At 41.0% G+C, this 16,600-nt stretch overlaps 1 protein-coding gene across 1 annotated transcript in view; it reads left to right on the top strand.

The window, feature by feature from the left end:
* LOC117508773 (THAP domain-containing protein 5-like) overlaps nucleotides 1-15,630 on the top strand; it is a 30,198-nt gene extending 14,568 nt beyond the window's left edge. The window contains exons 2-5 of the mRNA XM_034168604.1: nucleotides 1,149-1,332; nucleotides 3,953-4,758; nucleotides 12,303-12,489; nucleotides 14,503-15,630. Coding sequence (XP_034024495.1) covers nucleotides 1,149-1,332; nucleotides 3,953-4,758; nucleotides 12,303-12,489; nucleotides 14,503-14,619 — 1,294 coding nt within the window. The 3' untranslated portion in view covers nucleotides 14,620-15,630. The remainder of the gene's footprint in view (nucleotides 1-1,148; nucleotides 1,333-3,952; nucleotides 4,759-12,302; nucleotides 12,490-14,502) is intronic.
* The last annotated feature ends 970 nt before the right edge of the window (nucleotides 15,631-16,600 follow it).

Consider the following 16,600-nt stretch of genomic DNA (forward strand, 5'->3'; position numbering starts at 1 on the left):
AACGAACAAGTGATATTCACTAATTATACAGCCTGTTTTTATTTTATTGTTCTTCACATCAGCAGTGCGATGTGGTGCAACACGTCCCAGCTGCTCACACTGTTCCTGCTCGCACAACACCGTCGTGCGCACTGCACTGTTGGAGCGGGTTCGTTCACACCTGCTCATCGGCTCGATGTTTTTGTGGTTCACTTATACGAGCTGTTCCGCCGTGATTCTCCCTGATTTGTACTTATTCGTACTGTGTGTGAAGGGGCCCTTAAGGTGTCAATATGAATACATTCTAAACAGAAACATACTGAGAATACAAGAATATACATGTTTTTAATACTGAAATTAACCAAAGTTATGTCCTCATTATGAGACCATTATGGACGCCACATAAATCACCAGACACAACACAGTGGACATTTGATGGCTCAGACAGTTCAGATTACCACATTGCATCAGTTTTCAAAGCAAATCAGAGTATTTATATCAAGTCATATCATCAGTTATTTGCAAATTTGTAACACTGAAAAACATAATTTGTATTTTAACGTACATGCTGTTGAAATTTTTTTTCAAGGTATTAATTTAATGCATGGATCAAGTAGGCAGTTGTCGGTGTTATAACCCAAGAAGAGACACAGGTTCCAATGAAAAACTCATCACAACGTATTATAATGGACATAAACACCAAGATTACCCAAAAGTTACTGTCAGGTAATTTTCCCTTCATAAACTTCACATTAAAACTTAATAAAACTAAACAGTGGAATAGAGCTCAGTGCATTTGAAACACGTTATTTGTTTTGTGTCAACATTGTTTAGATTTTTTTCAAAAAATGCAGAAAAATCTTCATCCAAATGCCTTTTAAATAGAACAGAAGCCCTAACTATAGATTGTACAAAGTTCACATTGTGTAAAGTCACAAGACAAAATGTGATGAGTCCACAGAGTCGGTGTCCTGATGCTCTGATTTGCACAACGAGACAGTTTTTAATGTTGTTACATGTAGATTCTTATGTAACTGGAAGAGCAAAATGTAAGTTCCGTTTGAGAACTTATTTCTTTTTCTCTTTTATTTTTCTTGTGCAAACATTTCAGGAGAAAATGTGTGATGTGTGTCCAGTGTCTCATGTATTGCTGTCACATTGTCCTCTAGGTTCCCCCTCCATGACCCACAGCGGCTGCAGCTGTGGCTGAGGAACATGGGATGTGAGAACTGGACTCCCTCCCGGTACCAGTACATTTGCCACCAACACTTTACACCTTCTTGTTTCAAGGTGCGGTGGGGAATCCGATACCTTGAGAGTGACGCTGTGCCTACGGTGTTTCAGGAGACAACGGTAAAACGTTTTCTCAGGATTTACACTTTGCATGTGGTGGCCAAGTGGTTAATGCGCTTGGTTTCAGTGCAGAAGGTTCCGGGTTCAAATCCCACCCCTGCCACATTTCTCCATGTAATGTGGAGTTGCGTCAGGAAGGGCATCCGGCGTAAAACCTGTGCCAATTCAACATGCAGGTCCACCTTGGATTTGCTGTGGCGACCCCGAGTGCAAACAAGGGAGCAGCCGAAGGGACATTTATTTTATCTTTGTGTTCAATGCACAGTGTCGTCAGAGAAAGTTTCACAACCCACATTTTATGTTAGAGCAATGTGTAGAAATCACCCCATCAGTGGGCAGAACCCCGCAATGACCAAGTCGATTTATTGTACGCAGTGGTGGGCACAGTTCAGCTAATCCGATAGCAGATAATTATCTAAGCAAATGTTTTTGCTAGCAGATTAGCTTTTCAGATAAGTTTTAAAATCACCAGTTATCTTCTGATAAATTTAGTTCCGGTAACTTGCAGTCCGATAACATTTATTTTGCTGGTAAAGTGAGCAAAATTTAACGGTCAAAAATGTTTGTAAACCCTAAAATCAAACATTTTAGTCCGTCTGTTGTGTGGTTGTTTATGGCAGACTGGCTGTCGCTAACATTAAGCGCAAAATGTGATTGGCCCATCGACCCAGGGAGCATTGTGGGTAGTGTAGTTCAGGTTCACTTTGGATGTCACAGTGTTACCGTCCCTTGTCCCTTGGAAATCTGTTGCAAAACACATCATACATCGTGCAAAAATAATTATTTAAATATCTAAAGGACACTGGATTACTTCATCGCATCTAAACAAATGACCATGGCTGCCAGGAGTTAAGGTTTTGTAAAATCTCAGCGATCACTCACCAACCCAATAGGTGGCGGTAAATGCACCTTAAGCTTTTGCCATCCGCCATTGGATCTGACAGAAGATGAAAAAGCACAGGTGTTATCGTCCGCTCAACACAAAAACAAAACGGATCAATTTTAACTTTTTTTTTTTTTCTTTGTGGCTGACGGAATTGCCAAGACTCTGTGGGAGAGAGGAGCTCTCACAGCTTTTCTCTTCACCATTTAAGCCGTTTTGGATAATCTCAGGATGATTTTTCAGATGAGTCCCACTGAAACTAACAGGTAAGAATTTATATTTACTATGTGTCTTTTACTCTGCCAATCAATGCATTAATGGACATATTTCAGTTGTTTAAGCCGCAGACGTGTGAAAAAAGCAGAAGCTTTTAGTTCATAAATGACGGTGAATACCGAGATAAACTGTGACTTGTAATACTGTGTTTTCCTGCTTTTGAAAGGTGATGACAGTGTTTGGGGTTTTATTTTTTTATTCATTAATTTTTCGTGCGTTCTTGTGTGTTTATGATCCTTGAATTAACCAGCAGCCCCTGCGGCACTTAAAGTGAAACTGGTTTATCAGAAGCCAACAGTGTAATCTGATGTGGCTGCGTCCGAATCAATACTAAAAGTTATCTGTTATCTGTAATAAAGATAAATTTTTTTAGCAGTTTGTCGTCATAAAAGATAACTTTTCAGTTCTCGAAGCTAACCTTTTGGTTAGCTGTGCCCACCACTGATTGTACGCTATATGAACATGACCTCGATTGTTTTCTCACCTCGATATTACCTGTTGTGGTTACATGCATGTTTGTTCACATATAAGAATGATGTCAACATGATGCCCAAATAAACAGCATGGAAAATTTGAAAATTTTCCATTGTTGACTGTACATACCGTTGTGGTGCACAGGTGCTGTAGTTGTGGAATTTTCTGGTGTTCCTTCAAAGAGGGGAAAAAAATGGAACTCCAGTTTCCTGTCTGTAGGGGTTAAAGTTCTCCATCACTACGACTGATTTCCGTCAGTGTTCGTGCTGACGCTGTTCTTACGGAAAATCCAGGCTGGGTGCAAGATATCAGATTTACTGCATTCAAAACGTTCAGAAATCGAATTTTAGAATTGCAGCTCTGTTTTGTTTAGTTTTTTTTCTACTGGCACAGAGTCTTTGTTCCTCTGTGTCCTCTCTGCAGGAGAGGAGGGGGGCAGTGTGTTTGACTGTCTCAAAGCACCGCAGTGAGACACAGTGATCAAACAGCAGAGTTTTACAAACATTTTTAAACTTTTCTTTCAAGTCTGCTCTGAGTGTCTCTGTGAGTGTCCTCGCTGTGGTTAAACTAAAATCACAGCTGAAGACCCGTAATGCATAACAACCAACACTGTTCGTGTATCCATCTTCTGACTTGTCTGAAGAAAACTTGCAATAATACTGATTATTTACAGGTATTATACCAAAGGAGCCTATTACCGATGCAACCCATCATCTTGGCCTTTATATTTTAAATTAATTTAAGTGAAGTTGTAGAGATTTGCTTTGAGTTTGAGTTTAAATAAGCTCATTTTTAGAAACCTTTATATTGAGAAGCCTGATTTACTTTTTGTGTTTAAAATGGCGTAAATAAATTAAAATGTGTGAAATACCAAGGGGCTGAATACTTTTGCAAGGCACTGTATGTAGCTATATATGTGCAATGACAATAAAGCTCTTCTTTAATGCTAGTTTAATTTTTGATATATGTATTTATTTATTTTTCTAGAAACATAATGCCACAGACCATAGCCAGAAGAAAGTGAAACAGCTTCGAGTTAACACTAAAGAAAGCATAACAGTGTCAGGTGGTGGGACACCAGCAGCTGATGCAGCACAACTACAGAGTTTATTAGACTCGTCTCACCTGTATGAGAACACTGTGGACCCATTACAGCAGGAAGAAACTAGGCTAGTGGGAACAAGCGAAGATACTGCAGGTTTTGTCCAGTTAAACCTGAAGCCACCAGCATCAGTAGATGGACTTCACATGGAGGTTAATTTCCCTGTAACTTTATTCCAGATGGTAAATGGTCTAAATGACTGTGGTGAGAACACCACAGTGGTGATGATGTGTGAAAATCCTTCAGGGGAACATCAGGAGATGACTATGAATGGACTCACTACTGCCATTTTAAGTCCAAGTCACGGGCTGGTTATGAATGACTCCACGCGTATGGATGAGCTTTCTTCCTACCTCACAGATGAAGATGTGATTTATACCACAGAGGACGTCTCCGCCATTAATGATGATGACGCGGCTCAAGTCATCGCCTACTTTGAGACGATACCCAATGTTTTGGCAAGGGAATTCACTGAGCATGCTCTAATCACTCCAGAAACAGTGCTGTCCTCTGCTCTGAGCTCCAAACCCATTACATCTACTCTGCCCATAGTCTCCAAACACTTACGACCATCCCCCCCATCAGTAGCCCTCAATACTGTGGAAAAACCTGAGAGCGAGGACTCCGAAGGACAAGACAGCAGCCAAGAGGACATCACTGACCAGGATGACCTGCAGCTTGAGGAGCACTGGTGAGTTTAACCGACTCTGTTTCACAGACAAGTCCATGTTTTAGTTAGAAGTATTACTAGCGCTGCCGAGGAAGAGACATTAAAATATGGTAAAGTTTGTATGGAATTGAACAGGTTGCTGTGCCCTGTAAAATGTTAGGGTGGAGTGGTTGGAGTTGGGAAATATTAAATTGTTTTTTTGTGTGTGTGTGTGTGTGTGTGTGTGTGTGTGTGTGTGTGTGTGTGTGTGTGTGTGTGTGTGTGTGTGTGTGTGTGTGTGTGTGTGTGTGTGTGTGTGTGTGTGTGTGTGTGTGTGTGTGTCTTAACTACAAGAAATGGCATAGAACTGATTTTCACAAACGTTAAAGTGTAGAGAAGCGCACTACACGGCCAAAGGTCTCTCTCAAACAAACAGTCCAGGTGGTATTCAATTCAAAACTGATTTAAAGTTTCTGTCTTTTAAAAATAACTAGTTACACATTTCTTAGATCACCTTTTTCTTTTCAAATGAAACCCCATTGATAACTACCAGAGTAAAAAAGTGTGGCAGCCAAACCCTGCTCCTGCAGGTGACAAAATGTGCATGAAACAGAATCTATCTATCTGTCTGTATGGACTTTACATGCCATTCATCCCGTGCATGTGTGTAGAATCCATCCATATCTTTTTTCTCTGTCTCTCTTATGCCTGGTTCACACGGTAAGACAATTATGCCGATATCGGACACGATCTTCCCCTTCCAACAATCTTAAGGACGCCCCAATTATCTTGATGCTCTAAAGATAATCTTATCAGATATCGTGCTGTCTCGACTCCTTTAAATGCCTTTTATTTTTATATCGATTTTTTTTTTTTCTCTGTTACAAATAGTTCACAAACGTATCTCCGTTCTGTCTTTCTTGTCCACCATGTTTGCTTACTCTGAAGTCACATTTAATCTCGAGAGGTTTTGTGAGATTTCCTGTCTAACCTGTGAATGTTCGTGTGTGAAATCTGTTTGTGTGTGGTGTGTTGTCTTTACCGTGTGGCTGCACACCACACACTGTACCACCAAAACTGTTAGCTCTATGATTTATATATATATATATATTTTTTTTTTTATCTCCTTTTGTGTGGTCTCTCAGGTATTGGAAACCTACAGACAATTTTAAAATCTTGCCGTGTGAACCAGGTATAACACACACACATTGGCAGACTCACTCCCTCCTCATTTTTAACCGGGGGTGGGGGGGGAGTCATCAGATTTGGGGAGGAGTGGTTAAGCATTGGGCTTGAGAGCAGAGGATCCTCAGTTCAAACCCAACCTGACTGGAAAATCACTAAGGGCCCTTGGGCAAGGCCCTTAATCCCCTAGTTGCTCCCGGTCTGTAGCAAGTACCTTACATGGCAGCACCCTAACATCGGTATGTGAGTGGGTCTGTGTGAATGGGTGAATGCGAGGCATAATTTATTTGCAGGTTGCCCCTGTGCAAGTAGTTGGACAAAAAATGTTTGCACTGTCTCAAAACATTTGGCCTCCAATTGTGACCATTTGGTGGCAGTCAGGGGCCCTGCACACACAGTATCTATGTACGAGGGCTGTCCGTAAAGTATAGGTCCTTTTTATTTTTTTCAAAAACTATATGGATTTCATTCATATGTTTTTACGTCAGACATGCTTGAACCCTCGTGCGCATGCATGAGTTTTTCCATGCCTGTCGGTGACGTCATTCGCCTGTGAGCACTCCTTGTGGGAGGAGTTGTCCAGCCCCTCGTCGGAATTCCTTTGTCTGAGAAGTTGCTGAGAGACTGGCGCTTTGTTTGATCAAAACTTTTTCTAAACCTGTGAGACACATCGAAGTGGACATGGTTCGAAAAATTAAGCTGGTTTTCAGTGAAAATTTTAACAGCTGATGAGAGATTTTGAGGTGATTCTGTCGCTTTAAGGACTTTTCACGGTGCGAGACGTCGTGCAGCGCTCTCAGGCAGCGTCATCAGCCTGTTTCAAGCTTAAAACCTCCACATTTCAGGCTCTATTGATCCAGGACGTCGTGAGAGAACAGAGACGTTTCAGAAGAAGTCGGTTTCAGCATTTTATCCGGATATTCCACTGTTAAAGGAGATTTTTTTTAATGAAAAACGAAAGGTTTTCCTCTATTACCACAAATCTCTGGATTTTTTTCCCCCACCCACATCTGATCAACCACCTTTGGCAGTTTTGTTAATGTTTGATAGCTTGCATGACTATCGGCCTGCTAGGTGGGACAGCCTTACACTGTACAGTGTATCCAGGCCAACAGGAGATTGTAATGTAGTGATTCCTCTGTGAACTGGGCTGAGGGTCATTAGAATACAGATGGCCTCCTTCTCTACCTTGAGAGCCACGCATCCTGTTTCCTCAGTTTCTACTAAGCTGTGCATTACAACTCCTAAATGGTAAATTAACTGCATTTATATAGCGCTTTTCCATCTGCATCAGACGCTCAAAGTGCTTACAATTATGCCTCACATTCACCTCGATGTCAGGGTGCTGCCATACAAGATGCTCACTACACACTGGGAGCAATAGGAATTAAAGCAATAGCAATTAAAGGCCTTGCCCAAGGGCCTTAGTGATTTTCCAGTCAGGTGGGGATTTGAACCCATGATCTTCTGGACTCAAGCCCAACACCTTAACCACTAGACCATCACCTCCCCTTAAACTCCTCTGGTTTATATTCAGAATGGCCTTAGAGATGAAATCCCTTCTCCTATGGACATTGATGACTCCAATGCGGTACCTAGCAACTTACAGGATCTGGTCATGAAAGAACTCCCCAGTTTCATTTTGGTCATTTGTTGTGTCTATGACTACAAGTGCTCCACCAAGATGGCATGCGAACTCCCACAGAACAGTCGGTTCTTGAAATCTAGCCAGATTTGTTCTTGGACCCTTAGCAGCTGACATCTAAGGGGAGTTCCTTTGAAATCTTTGGAGAGCTACAACAAGCCTGCGGTCAGAGATCCTAAACTGGGCCCTTCTGTAGGTCTGTAGAAGTCCCCAACATCTTCTCAACGAGAACATCACTGATTTCCTTATCTCCTTTTCAGTACCACTGGTATTAGAATACCATGTTCATCAGTGTCATGCTGGATGTACAAACTAGTATCTAATAACTCACAACCCCCAACATTTTGCATAGTCAAAGGGTATTGAGCCATTTTCTCCACAGTCACTGGAACCTGCCGTGCCTGTGCTCTTATTAAAATCAAATATGATCAATGCAGCGAGCCCTAAGGTGTACTCTTCAATCCCCAAACCAAGCTATAAGGCAGAAGTGCCCCTCACGGAGGTAATGGTCACTGAATTTTCAGCATAGACTGAAACAGTTGGACACCTAAATAACAGCTAAGCCTGAGAGTTAGTTAGTTAGTATGGTCTTATCATCAGGTGTAATATCAGACACCATTCAAAGTAGTTGGTCTGTTCTGTGCACTGACCAGTGGAGTAATCCGACCACAGGTAGGTGTATTCACCCACCAAAATGTGGTTGCTTCCACATCTGAAAAGCTCTAGGAGCACAGCCAGTGCAACATGGAGTTTTCCAAGGTCCCCCAACAGCAGTGCAAGATGGTCATACTTACTGAGAGAAAAGGTGTTCCAGGTGCTGACCAGCATGATCCACTTCAGGTTTGGACCACAATCGCAGTGGATTCTTTTGTTTTCCAGGGATAAGGCTTCAAACAGATTTTCCACATCTGTTTCATAAAGCATTTCCGATACAAGGCAGCAGTAGAGTTACTCATACAATGTCTGGAACCGTGAAATATTCTTTTTCTGGTGCCGAACTTTGTGAAATTTTTATAAGGCAGCTGAAGTGCTTGTACCACCAACAAGCCACAAAAGGAGTTGTCTTTAGGCTAGAGCAGGGGTTTTCAAAGTGTTGGAGAGTGAGCTCGCCCCCACTCAGAGGAAAAAATGAATAGCTGCCCCCCCCCCCCTCCCACACACACACACACACATACACACAATTTCAACATCTTCGTGTTTCTTTTCATTCTTTTACACATCTTAAACACATTTTAAAAGTATTTGTGTGTTTTTAAAGGAACTGTCTATGCATTTACACATTTTACAGCCTTTGTATCCATTTTAAACATGTTTTTCAAGAACTTTCTATTCTTCTATTTTTTTCTTTTGTCATGTTTTAAACATACTGTTGTGCTCTAAAGTTTACATACCCTGGCAGAATTTTTGCTTTTTTTTTGGCCATTTTTCAGAGAATATGAATGAGAACACAAACTTTTTTTCACTCATGGTTAGTGGTTGGGTGAAGCCATTTACTGTCAAACAACTGTTTCCTCTTTTTAAATCAAAATGACGAGAGAACTACCCAAATGAACCTGATCAAAAGTTCACATACCCCTGTTCTTAATACTGTGTATTGCCCCCTTTAACATCACTGACAGCTTGGAGCCTTTTGTGGTAGTTGTGGACGAGGCTCTCTGATGGTGAAGCTGCCACTGAATGTGTTTTGGACTTTATTTACATAAATTACAAAGAAATACAAACAGTATGGCACTTTATGGTAAATCTGCATGGAGTTGACAGTTCTCAAAAACTGAGTGACTGTGCAAGAAGGTGAAGAGTGAGGAAAGCCACCAAGACACCCAGACAACCCAGAAGAAGTTTAGAAGATGCCTATGTGAAGCCAAGCTATGGACAAGAAGCCACCGCAAAGTTCCATTGTTAAAAAAGCATGTTCTAAAGAGGTTGCAGTTTGCCAAAGAACACATTGACTAGCCTAGAGACAAATGGCACATTTTGTGGACTGACAAAAGCAAGATTGTTTTTTTTTTGGGGGGGGGGGGGGGGGGTCTAGGGGCTGCAGACAGTTTGTCAGAAGACCTCCCAAAGCTAAATTCAAGATACAGTACACTATGAAGACAGTGAAGCATGATGGAGCAAACATCCTGATGTGAGATGCTTCTCACACTATGGTGTCGGGCCTGTTTATCACATACCAGGGAACGTGGATCAATTTAAATACATCAAAATACTTGAAGAGGTCATGTTGCCTCATGCCAAAGAGGAAATGCTCTTTAAGTGGGTGTTTCATCAAGGTGACCACCCCAAACACACCAGCAAGTGAGCAGCATCTTGGTTCCAGACCAACAACATTAAAGTTATGGAGTGGCCAGCCCAATCCCGGGATCTTAAACCAATAGAAACTTGTGGAGTGACATCAGAAATGCTTTTCTGAGGCAAAAGCAAGAAATGCAGAGGAATTGTGGAAAGTAGTCCAATGGTCCTCGGCTGGAATACCTGTTCATAGCTGCCAGAAGTTGGTCAACTCCATGCAACACAGATGTGAAGCAGTTCTCAGAAACAATGGTTATACATCTAAATATTAGTGTAGTGATTCAAAGAAAAACTAAGTCTTCAGGCATTTTTCAGTTGATACAGTAAATGTTTGAGGGTGTAAAGAAAAATGTCGACACGGCTATGTTTTTTGACCAGTTGAAAATTACTTTTTCTTCACTTTCTGTAGCGTTATAACAAATTTGATCAATTTTTCATGTTTTGATTTGGAATAGAATGTGCAGTGTTCCCAATGCGATTTGCGTGTATGGAAATAAAACCTATTATAAAGATTTTGAGCTTTTCTCACTTTTTAAACACACGTCTATTATTTTGAACACAACTGCATGTCCCACCAAAGTCTGAGTATGTATCTGATGAAAATTTTTGTTATGGCAGGTAGGAATCCAGATGCACAGTCACAGAACATGGGAGAATTTGGGAGTGTTTAATTTGGGATTTGGGAGCAAAATTAGACTTTTTTCAATGAAAGGTTTGCAGCTGGAATAAATAGACCTTTAGAGACTAGTGGCCATCAAAGCCCACAAGTTGTTACCGTGTACATTTTGAAAGATGGTAGTTTTCAGACCTTGGCAGAGGCACATACAGTAGTGTTCAGAATAATAGTAGTGCTATGTGACTAAAAAGATTAATCCAGGTTTTGAGTGTATTTCTTATTGTTACATGGGAAACAAGGTACCAGTAGATTAAGTCGATTTTCACAAATCCAACAAGACCAAGCATTCATGATATGCACACTTTTAAGGCTATGAAATTGGGCTATTAGTAAAAAAAAAATTAGAAAAGGGGGTGTTCACAATAATAGTAGTGTGGCATTCAGTCAGTGAGTTCGTCAATTTTGTGGAACAAACAGGTGTGAATCAGGTGTCCCCTATTTAAGGATGAAGCCAGCACCTGTTGAACATGCTTTTCTCTTTGAAAGTCTGAGGAAAATGGGACGTTCAAGACATTGTTGAGAAGAACAGTGTAGTTTGATTAAAAGTTGATTGGAGAGGGGAAAACTTATACGCAGGTGCAAAAATTATAGGCTGTTCATCTACAATGATCTCCAGTGCTTTAAAATGGACCAAAAAAAGCAGAGACGCGTGGAAGAAAACGGAAAACAACCATCAAAATGGATAGAAGAATAACCAGAATGGCAAAGGCTCACCCATTGATCAGCTCCAGGATGATCAAAGACAGTCTGGAGTGAAGCTAATTTATTTATTTATTTATCTATTTATTTGCAAGAATCCCCCGCAAAGTCCTTCTGTTAAATAAAAGACGTGCAGAAGAGGTTACAATTTGCCAAAGAACACATCAACTGGCCTAAAGAGAAATGGAGGAATATTTTGTGGACTGATGAGAGTAAAATTGTTCTTTTTGGGTCCAAGGGCCGCAGACAGTTTGTGAGATGACCCCCAAACTCTGAATTCAAGCCACAGTTCACAGTGAAGACAGTGAAGCATGGTGGTGCAAGCATCATGATATGGGCATGTTTCTCCTACTATGGTGTTGGGCCTATATATCGCATACCAGGTATCATGGATCAGTTTAGATATGTCAAAATACTTGAAGAGGTCATGTTGCCTTATGCTGAAGAGGACATGCCCTTGAAATGGGTGTTTCAACAAGACAATGACCCCAAGCACACTAGTAGATGAGCAAAATCTTGGTTCCAAACCAACAAAATTAATGCCTCGCAGATTTGAAGAAATCATGAAAAACTGTGGTTATACAACTAAATACTAGTGTAGTGATTCACAGGATTGCTAAAAAAGCAGTCATAGTAGTGCTATGTGACTAAAAAGATTAATCCAGGTTTTGAGTATATTTCTTATTGTTATATGGGAAACAAGGTACCAGTAGATTCAGTAGATTCTCACAACTAAATACTAGTTTAGTGATTCACAGGATTGCTAAAAAAAAGCAGTTTGAACATAATAGTTTTGAGTTTGTAGTGTCAACAGCAGATGCTACTATTATTGTGAACACCCCCTTTTCCACTTTTTTTCTAATTGCCCAATTTCGTAGCCTTAAGAGTGTGCATATCATGAATGCTTGGTCTTGTTGGATTTGTGAGAATCTACTGAATCTACTGGTACCTTGTTTCCCATGTAACAATAAGAAATATACTCAAAACCTGGATTAATCTTTTTAGTCACATAGCACTACTATTATTCTGAACACTACTGTACCGTGAATGCTCTTCCAGTTACAGTGTGCCACATTGTTTCATTAACAGCTACTACAAGAACAGGGTGAGTAAGGAGAAACTGGAGGCCATCGTTGCTGGACTGCAGAAGAAGCTCAAAGTGCTGCAGCAGAAACACCGCCGCCACCTGGACAAACTTGTTGCATTGGAGAACACGGTCAGTCAGCTGAGACAGACGAACCTGCTGCATGAGGAGCGACTGCAGCTGCTTGAGAGGGTGAACACTTTATCATCTTTTTACAGACCAGTTTGAAACCTTTCAATGACTCATCACCAAACAAACTGCAGCTTTCTGCAGTGATTACCAAAATCACAGCTTGCACGAGTTACAAAAGTTTCGCAACATGTGAAAACACCATAGCTCCCACACAAAAAATGTCCATGCCGATTTCCTAGCAGTGTGCACTGATTGTCTCTTTCAAATGAACAAAATAGAGCTTATTGTTCATTTAACATAATTAAATTCATTCATATCCAATTTAGGGTGTGTCCACTTGAGTGCACAAAATTGTGGGTGTAGATCATGTGATTAGGTGAGGTTTGCACATGAAACATGATTTATCAGTTAAAGTAATTTCATGGGCTGAGATTGCGTCTATAATTTAGCACATTTTGAAAATTCGACATCAACTTACCCAGTGCTGGGCAGTTACTGCAGACACATAAATCTGTTTAAAAAGTCATTCCCTATGAACTGTTTGGGTATGCACTTCAGTGTTCTTCTTTAACACAGAAAACACTATGATTAAACATTAATTGTAGTCTATTTTTAGCAAAACAAAACATCCACAACCTAAATAAAATTAAATGTAATATTTATCATGCATCTCTGTGTAATATAAATGCAGCGCCCATGTGCAAGAACACGAGAGCTGACAGCAGCCACCAGCACAGTCTATGGAAGGGTGGGCAATCATGTGCCATGAAGGGCCAAGACACTGCAGGTTTCCCTTCTTACCAATCACCTCAGCAGGTGATTTTCTTTGATGTTCAGATGTTCATGTTCAGGAGAGAAGCTCTTCAGCAAACCCACCTGCTGATGAGGTGATTGGTTGCAAGGAAAACTTACACTCTCCTGGCCCTTATTGCCCACCCCTGGACTGTGGTCAGGAATGTGGACTTCTCTGTGGACAGCCACAGACATATGAAACACACACAAATGATTAATTTGATAGTGGCTTCTCCAACCACAAACACACAAGCCTGTAACTATTCTCTTCACATTCATATTAACACAGCAGTAAGTTCACATGTCATGGAAAAAAAAAAACAAGCTTCTGTCATGGGTTTGTGCATTTGAATGTTGTCACCTTAAACCAAAAGTTTAATAATATTAATAAAGAATAATATTTTTTCAAGTTATCTGAGCTCACCAGAGTAACCAGACACAAGACATAGATGCTGAGACTACAACCCCAATTCCAATAAAGTTGGGACGTTGTGTAAAATGTAAATAAAAACAGAATACAATGATTTGCAAATCCTCTTCAACCTATTATCAACTGAATACACCACAAAGACAAGATATTTAATGTTCAAACTTTGCTCATTTTGAAATGGATGCCTGTAACACGTTTCAAAAAAGCTGGGACAGTGGTATGTTTACCACTGTGTTACATCACCTTTCCTTTCATTGGATTAAGGTGTGTTGGAGCAGGGAGACAACTAAGAGTGTCAGGAAGGTGGCTCTCAAGGACCGAACTTGGCCACCCCTGTTCTATTTATTCATACAGACGGGAGCTTTTCAGGGCAGTGGCACTGAATCTGGGCTTGTGTCGCACACCTTTCATCCTTTGTGATGATAATGATTTATTTGTTGACTCAACCTCAGTAAATCACTTGCAAAATGTTCACCAACCCAACACGCTTAAGTTTGGAAAGCCCACGTAAGTTAGCATTTGTTGTACAGGATCTTAGTAAATTAGGACCTTTGACTTCTCTGGAAAACAGTTGAAGTTTAATTGTGATGTCATACTGCACTGTTTGGTGTGAGCACATATTCTAAATGATCTCCAGTTCTGACCCTCCTGTCAGTTCACTTGTCCTCTCTGTAACTCACCAGTAATGATTGGTATTTCCCAGAATATCAAAGTGTCAGTTTGGTCACCGCCATTATTTTTTTGTTGTTGTTGATCAGTGGTGAAAACAAAAATCCTGATTGTGTGTATGGATTCGCACGGTGATGTACTGTAAGTAATTGTTGTTTGGACTGTGTTTTGTCCTCTGTCAGGCTTACATTCAGACCGCTGCAGCAGTGACCGATCCAGGTCAGACTGTCGCCATCATCTACGAGGACGACGACACCACCTACGTCTGCACTCCACTGACTGATACAGAGAAGCTGTGAGGACAAAACAAAATGGACATGCCGACCACGATGAGACTCATATCCCAAGTGGGAGTGGCTACAGGTACGAAACATTTCCATGTGTGGCCAGCAATAGTACTGAGTGGGCGGTACCCTTACAGACTGAGCAGCTGTGACAGAACCCAGATGTATTAAAAATGTATCGCAGTACTTATTTAATTACCAGACACATATCAGAGCCCTAAAAATTTTGACGGTCACATTCAGATTACTGCTACGTATGCTCGGCACGTTTCACCTCAGGGAAGCAAAATTATACTCAAAGCAACAAAAATCTGTTACCAAATATTACTTGCCTTCTGTGACTCCCCACCTCCCCCCACCCATCCTCAAATGTTTTTGCCTGTAGTCAGTCAAAGAGTCAGAGGTGGGACGAAGTCACTGTCAAGTTATTCTCAATCATCAATCTGCAAGTCCCAAGTCAAGTCTCAAGTCAGCTTGCAAACAATTGGTTTTAATTATGACTTGGGACTTGGTGACTTCGTTTCACCTCTGCAAAGAGTACATATTACTCAGCGTTGTCAGTTATGATTTGGCTTTTGCTGTCAGTGAAGCTTTAACATCTATCAGGTGCTGGAGAATTTATATATGTGTGTATATATACACACACACTGGGTTGTGCCGTAGCCCCTCACCGTGTCAGAGTGCTGTGCAGGCGGTATTACTGCTTGGTATGCACAGGAATGTCTCGTATCTGTAGCCACTCCCGCTTGGGATATGAGTTTCACAATTGTAGGCATATCCAAAAAATACAAATTAAAAAACACTCACACCTGTGCCAAATAAACTGTGACTAATAAAAAACAGAAAGCTGTGTTTGTATGGTGCCAACTCTGGGACAAAGGGGTTTTTTTTTAAATGGAATGTTTGATTTTTTGCGCTTGAACTCTGCAGAATACAGCAGTGTATTCAGAATAACAGTGCATGTAGGCAGATCTTTTTAAATTTTAATAAAATTTTGATTCCATTATGAATTCTTCTGAATGAAAACTTGTTTGTTTAGTTGCAGATTTATGCCTGTGATGTTTGTGTGAGGGTGGGGGGGTGGTTGGTCAGCTTCAACCCTCCTTATGGCTCATTCACACTCTGATGATTAGCCTGGCGTTTGCCGACATTTATCATTGTCCAGCACCGAGGTCCACCAGACTGCAGGAGCTGAGTTGATGTCAGTCGGGCAATGCTGATGTTCATCTTTAAAATCTTAAATATTAATGCTAAAACACCGGCAAACGTTGAGCTCCACTTCCAAGAAGTCACCCCTGCTAGTATGCTGTTAGCTCTTGATTGTCCTCTGTCAGCCTCCGCTGGCCAACATCATAGGCTTAACTGGAATCAACACCATCTCTGAATCCCTTGGGTATGAAGAAATGTGAAGGAATATGTAGAATCTGTCTCGATGACGCACCAGTAGCAAGTGATGCAATCACAGAGTTATGCTGAGTTTATATAGGCACCATCATGTGATGTCTCAAGCGTTAAATCTACAGTGAGCGCCGCTACTGCTGTGAGGCGTGTGCGACAAATGCGCCTGCCCTCCGAGGGCTGAAGTTAAACTGCATCCTGTGTGAGTCGGTGGATCGTCACCACACATTAAACTCCACCAGTACATTGGCGCCCTCTGCTAGGCTACATCAACCTGCATAAGAGAAAATTTGAACCCCTGGAGTAAACCTTTACCGACATTTCACAGAGATTTTTGTGAATCTATATAAAAAAATTGATTGATTGATTGATTGATTGAATCTAATGTCAACCAGCATTAGCCACTTCATATCAGTGTGAATGAGCCCTTAATAACACGACCTTCTGTCAGGAAAACAAACTGAGCATGCAAGACAACATTTATGAAGAATAAATATCTTAAATACAAAAAACGCTCTTCAATGACGCGCTACTCCAGCAGATGCTAACAGTGCTGCCGATAACAGAATATTTACAGAGGAATCCTACAAATGGTGAT

Source organism: Thalassophryne amazonica, chromosome 4, assembly GCF_902500255.1.
Source record: "Thalassophryne amazonica chromosome 4, fThaAma1.1, whole genome shotgun sequence".
Classification (NCBI taxonomy): domain Eukaryota; kingdom Metazoa; phylum Chordata; class Actinopteri; order Batrachoidiformes; family Batrachoididae; genus Thalassophryne; species Thalassophryne amazonica.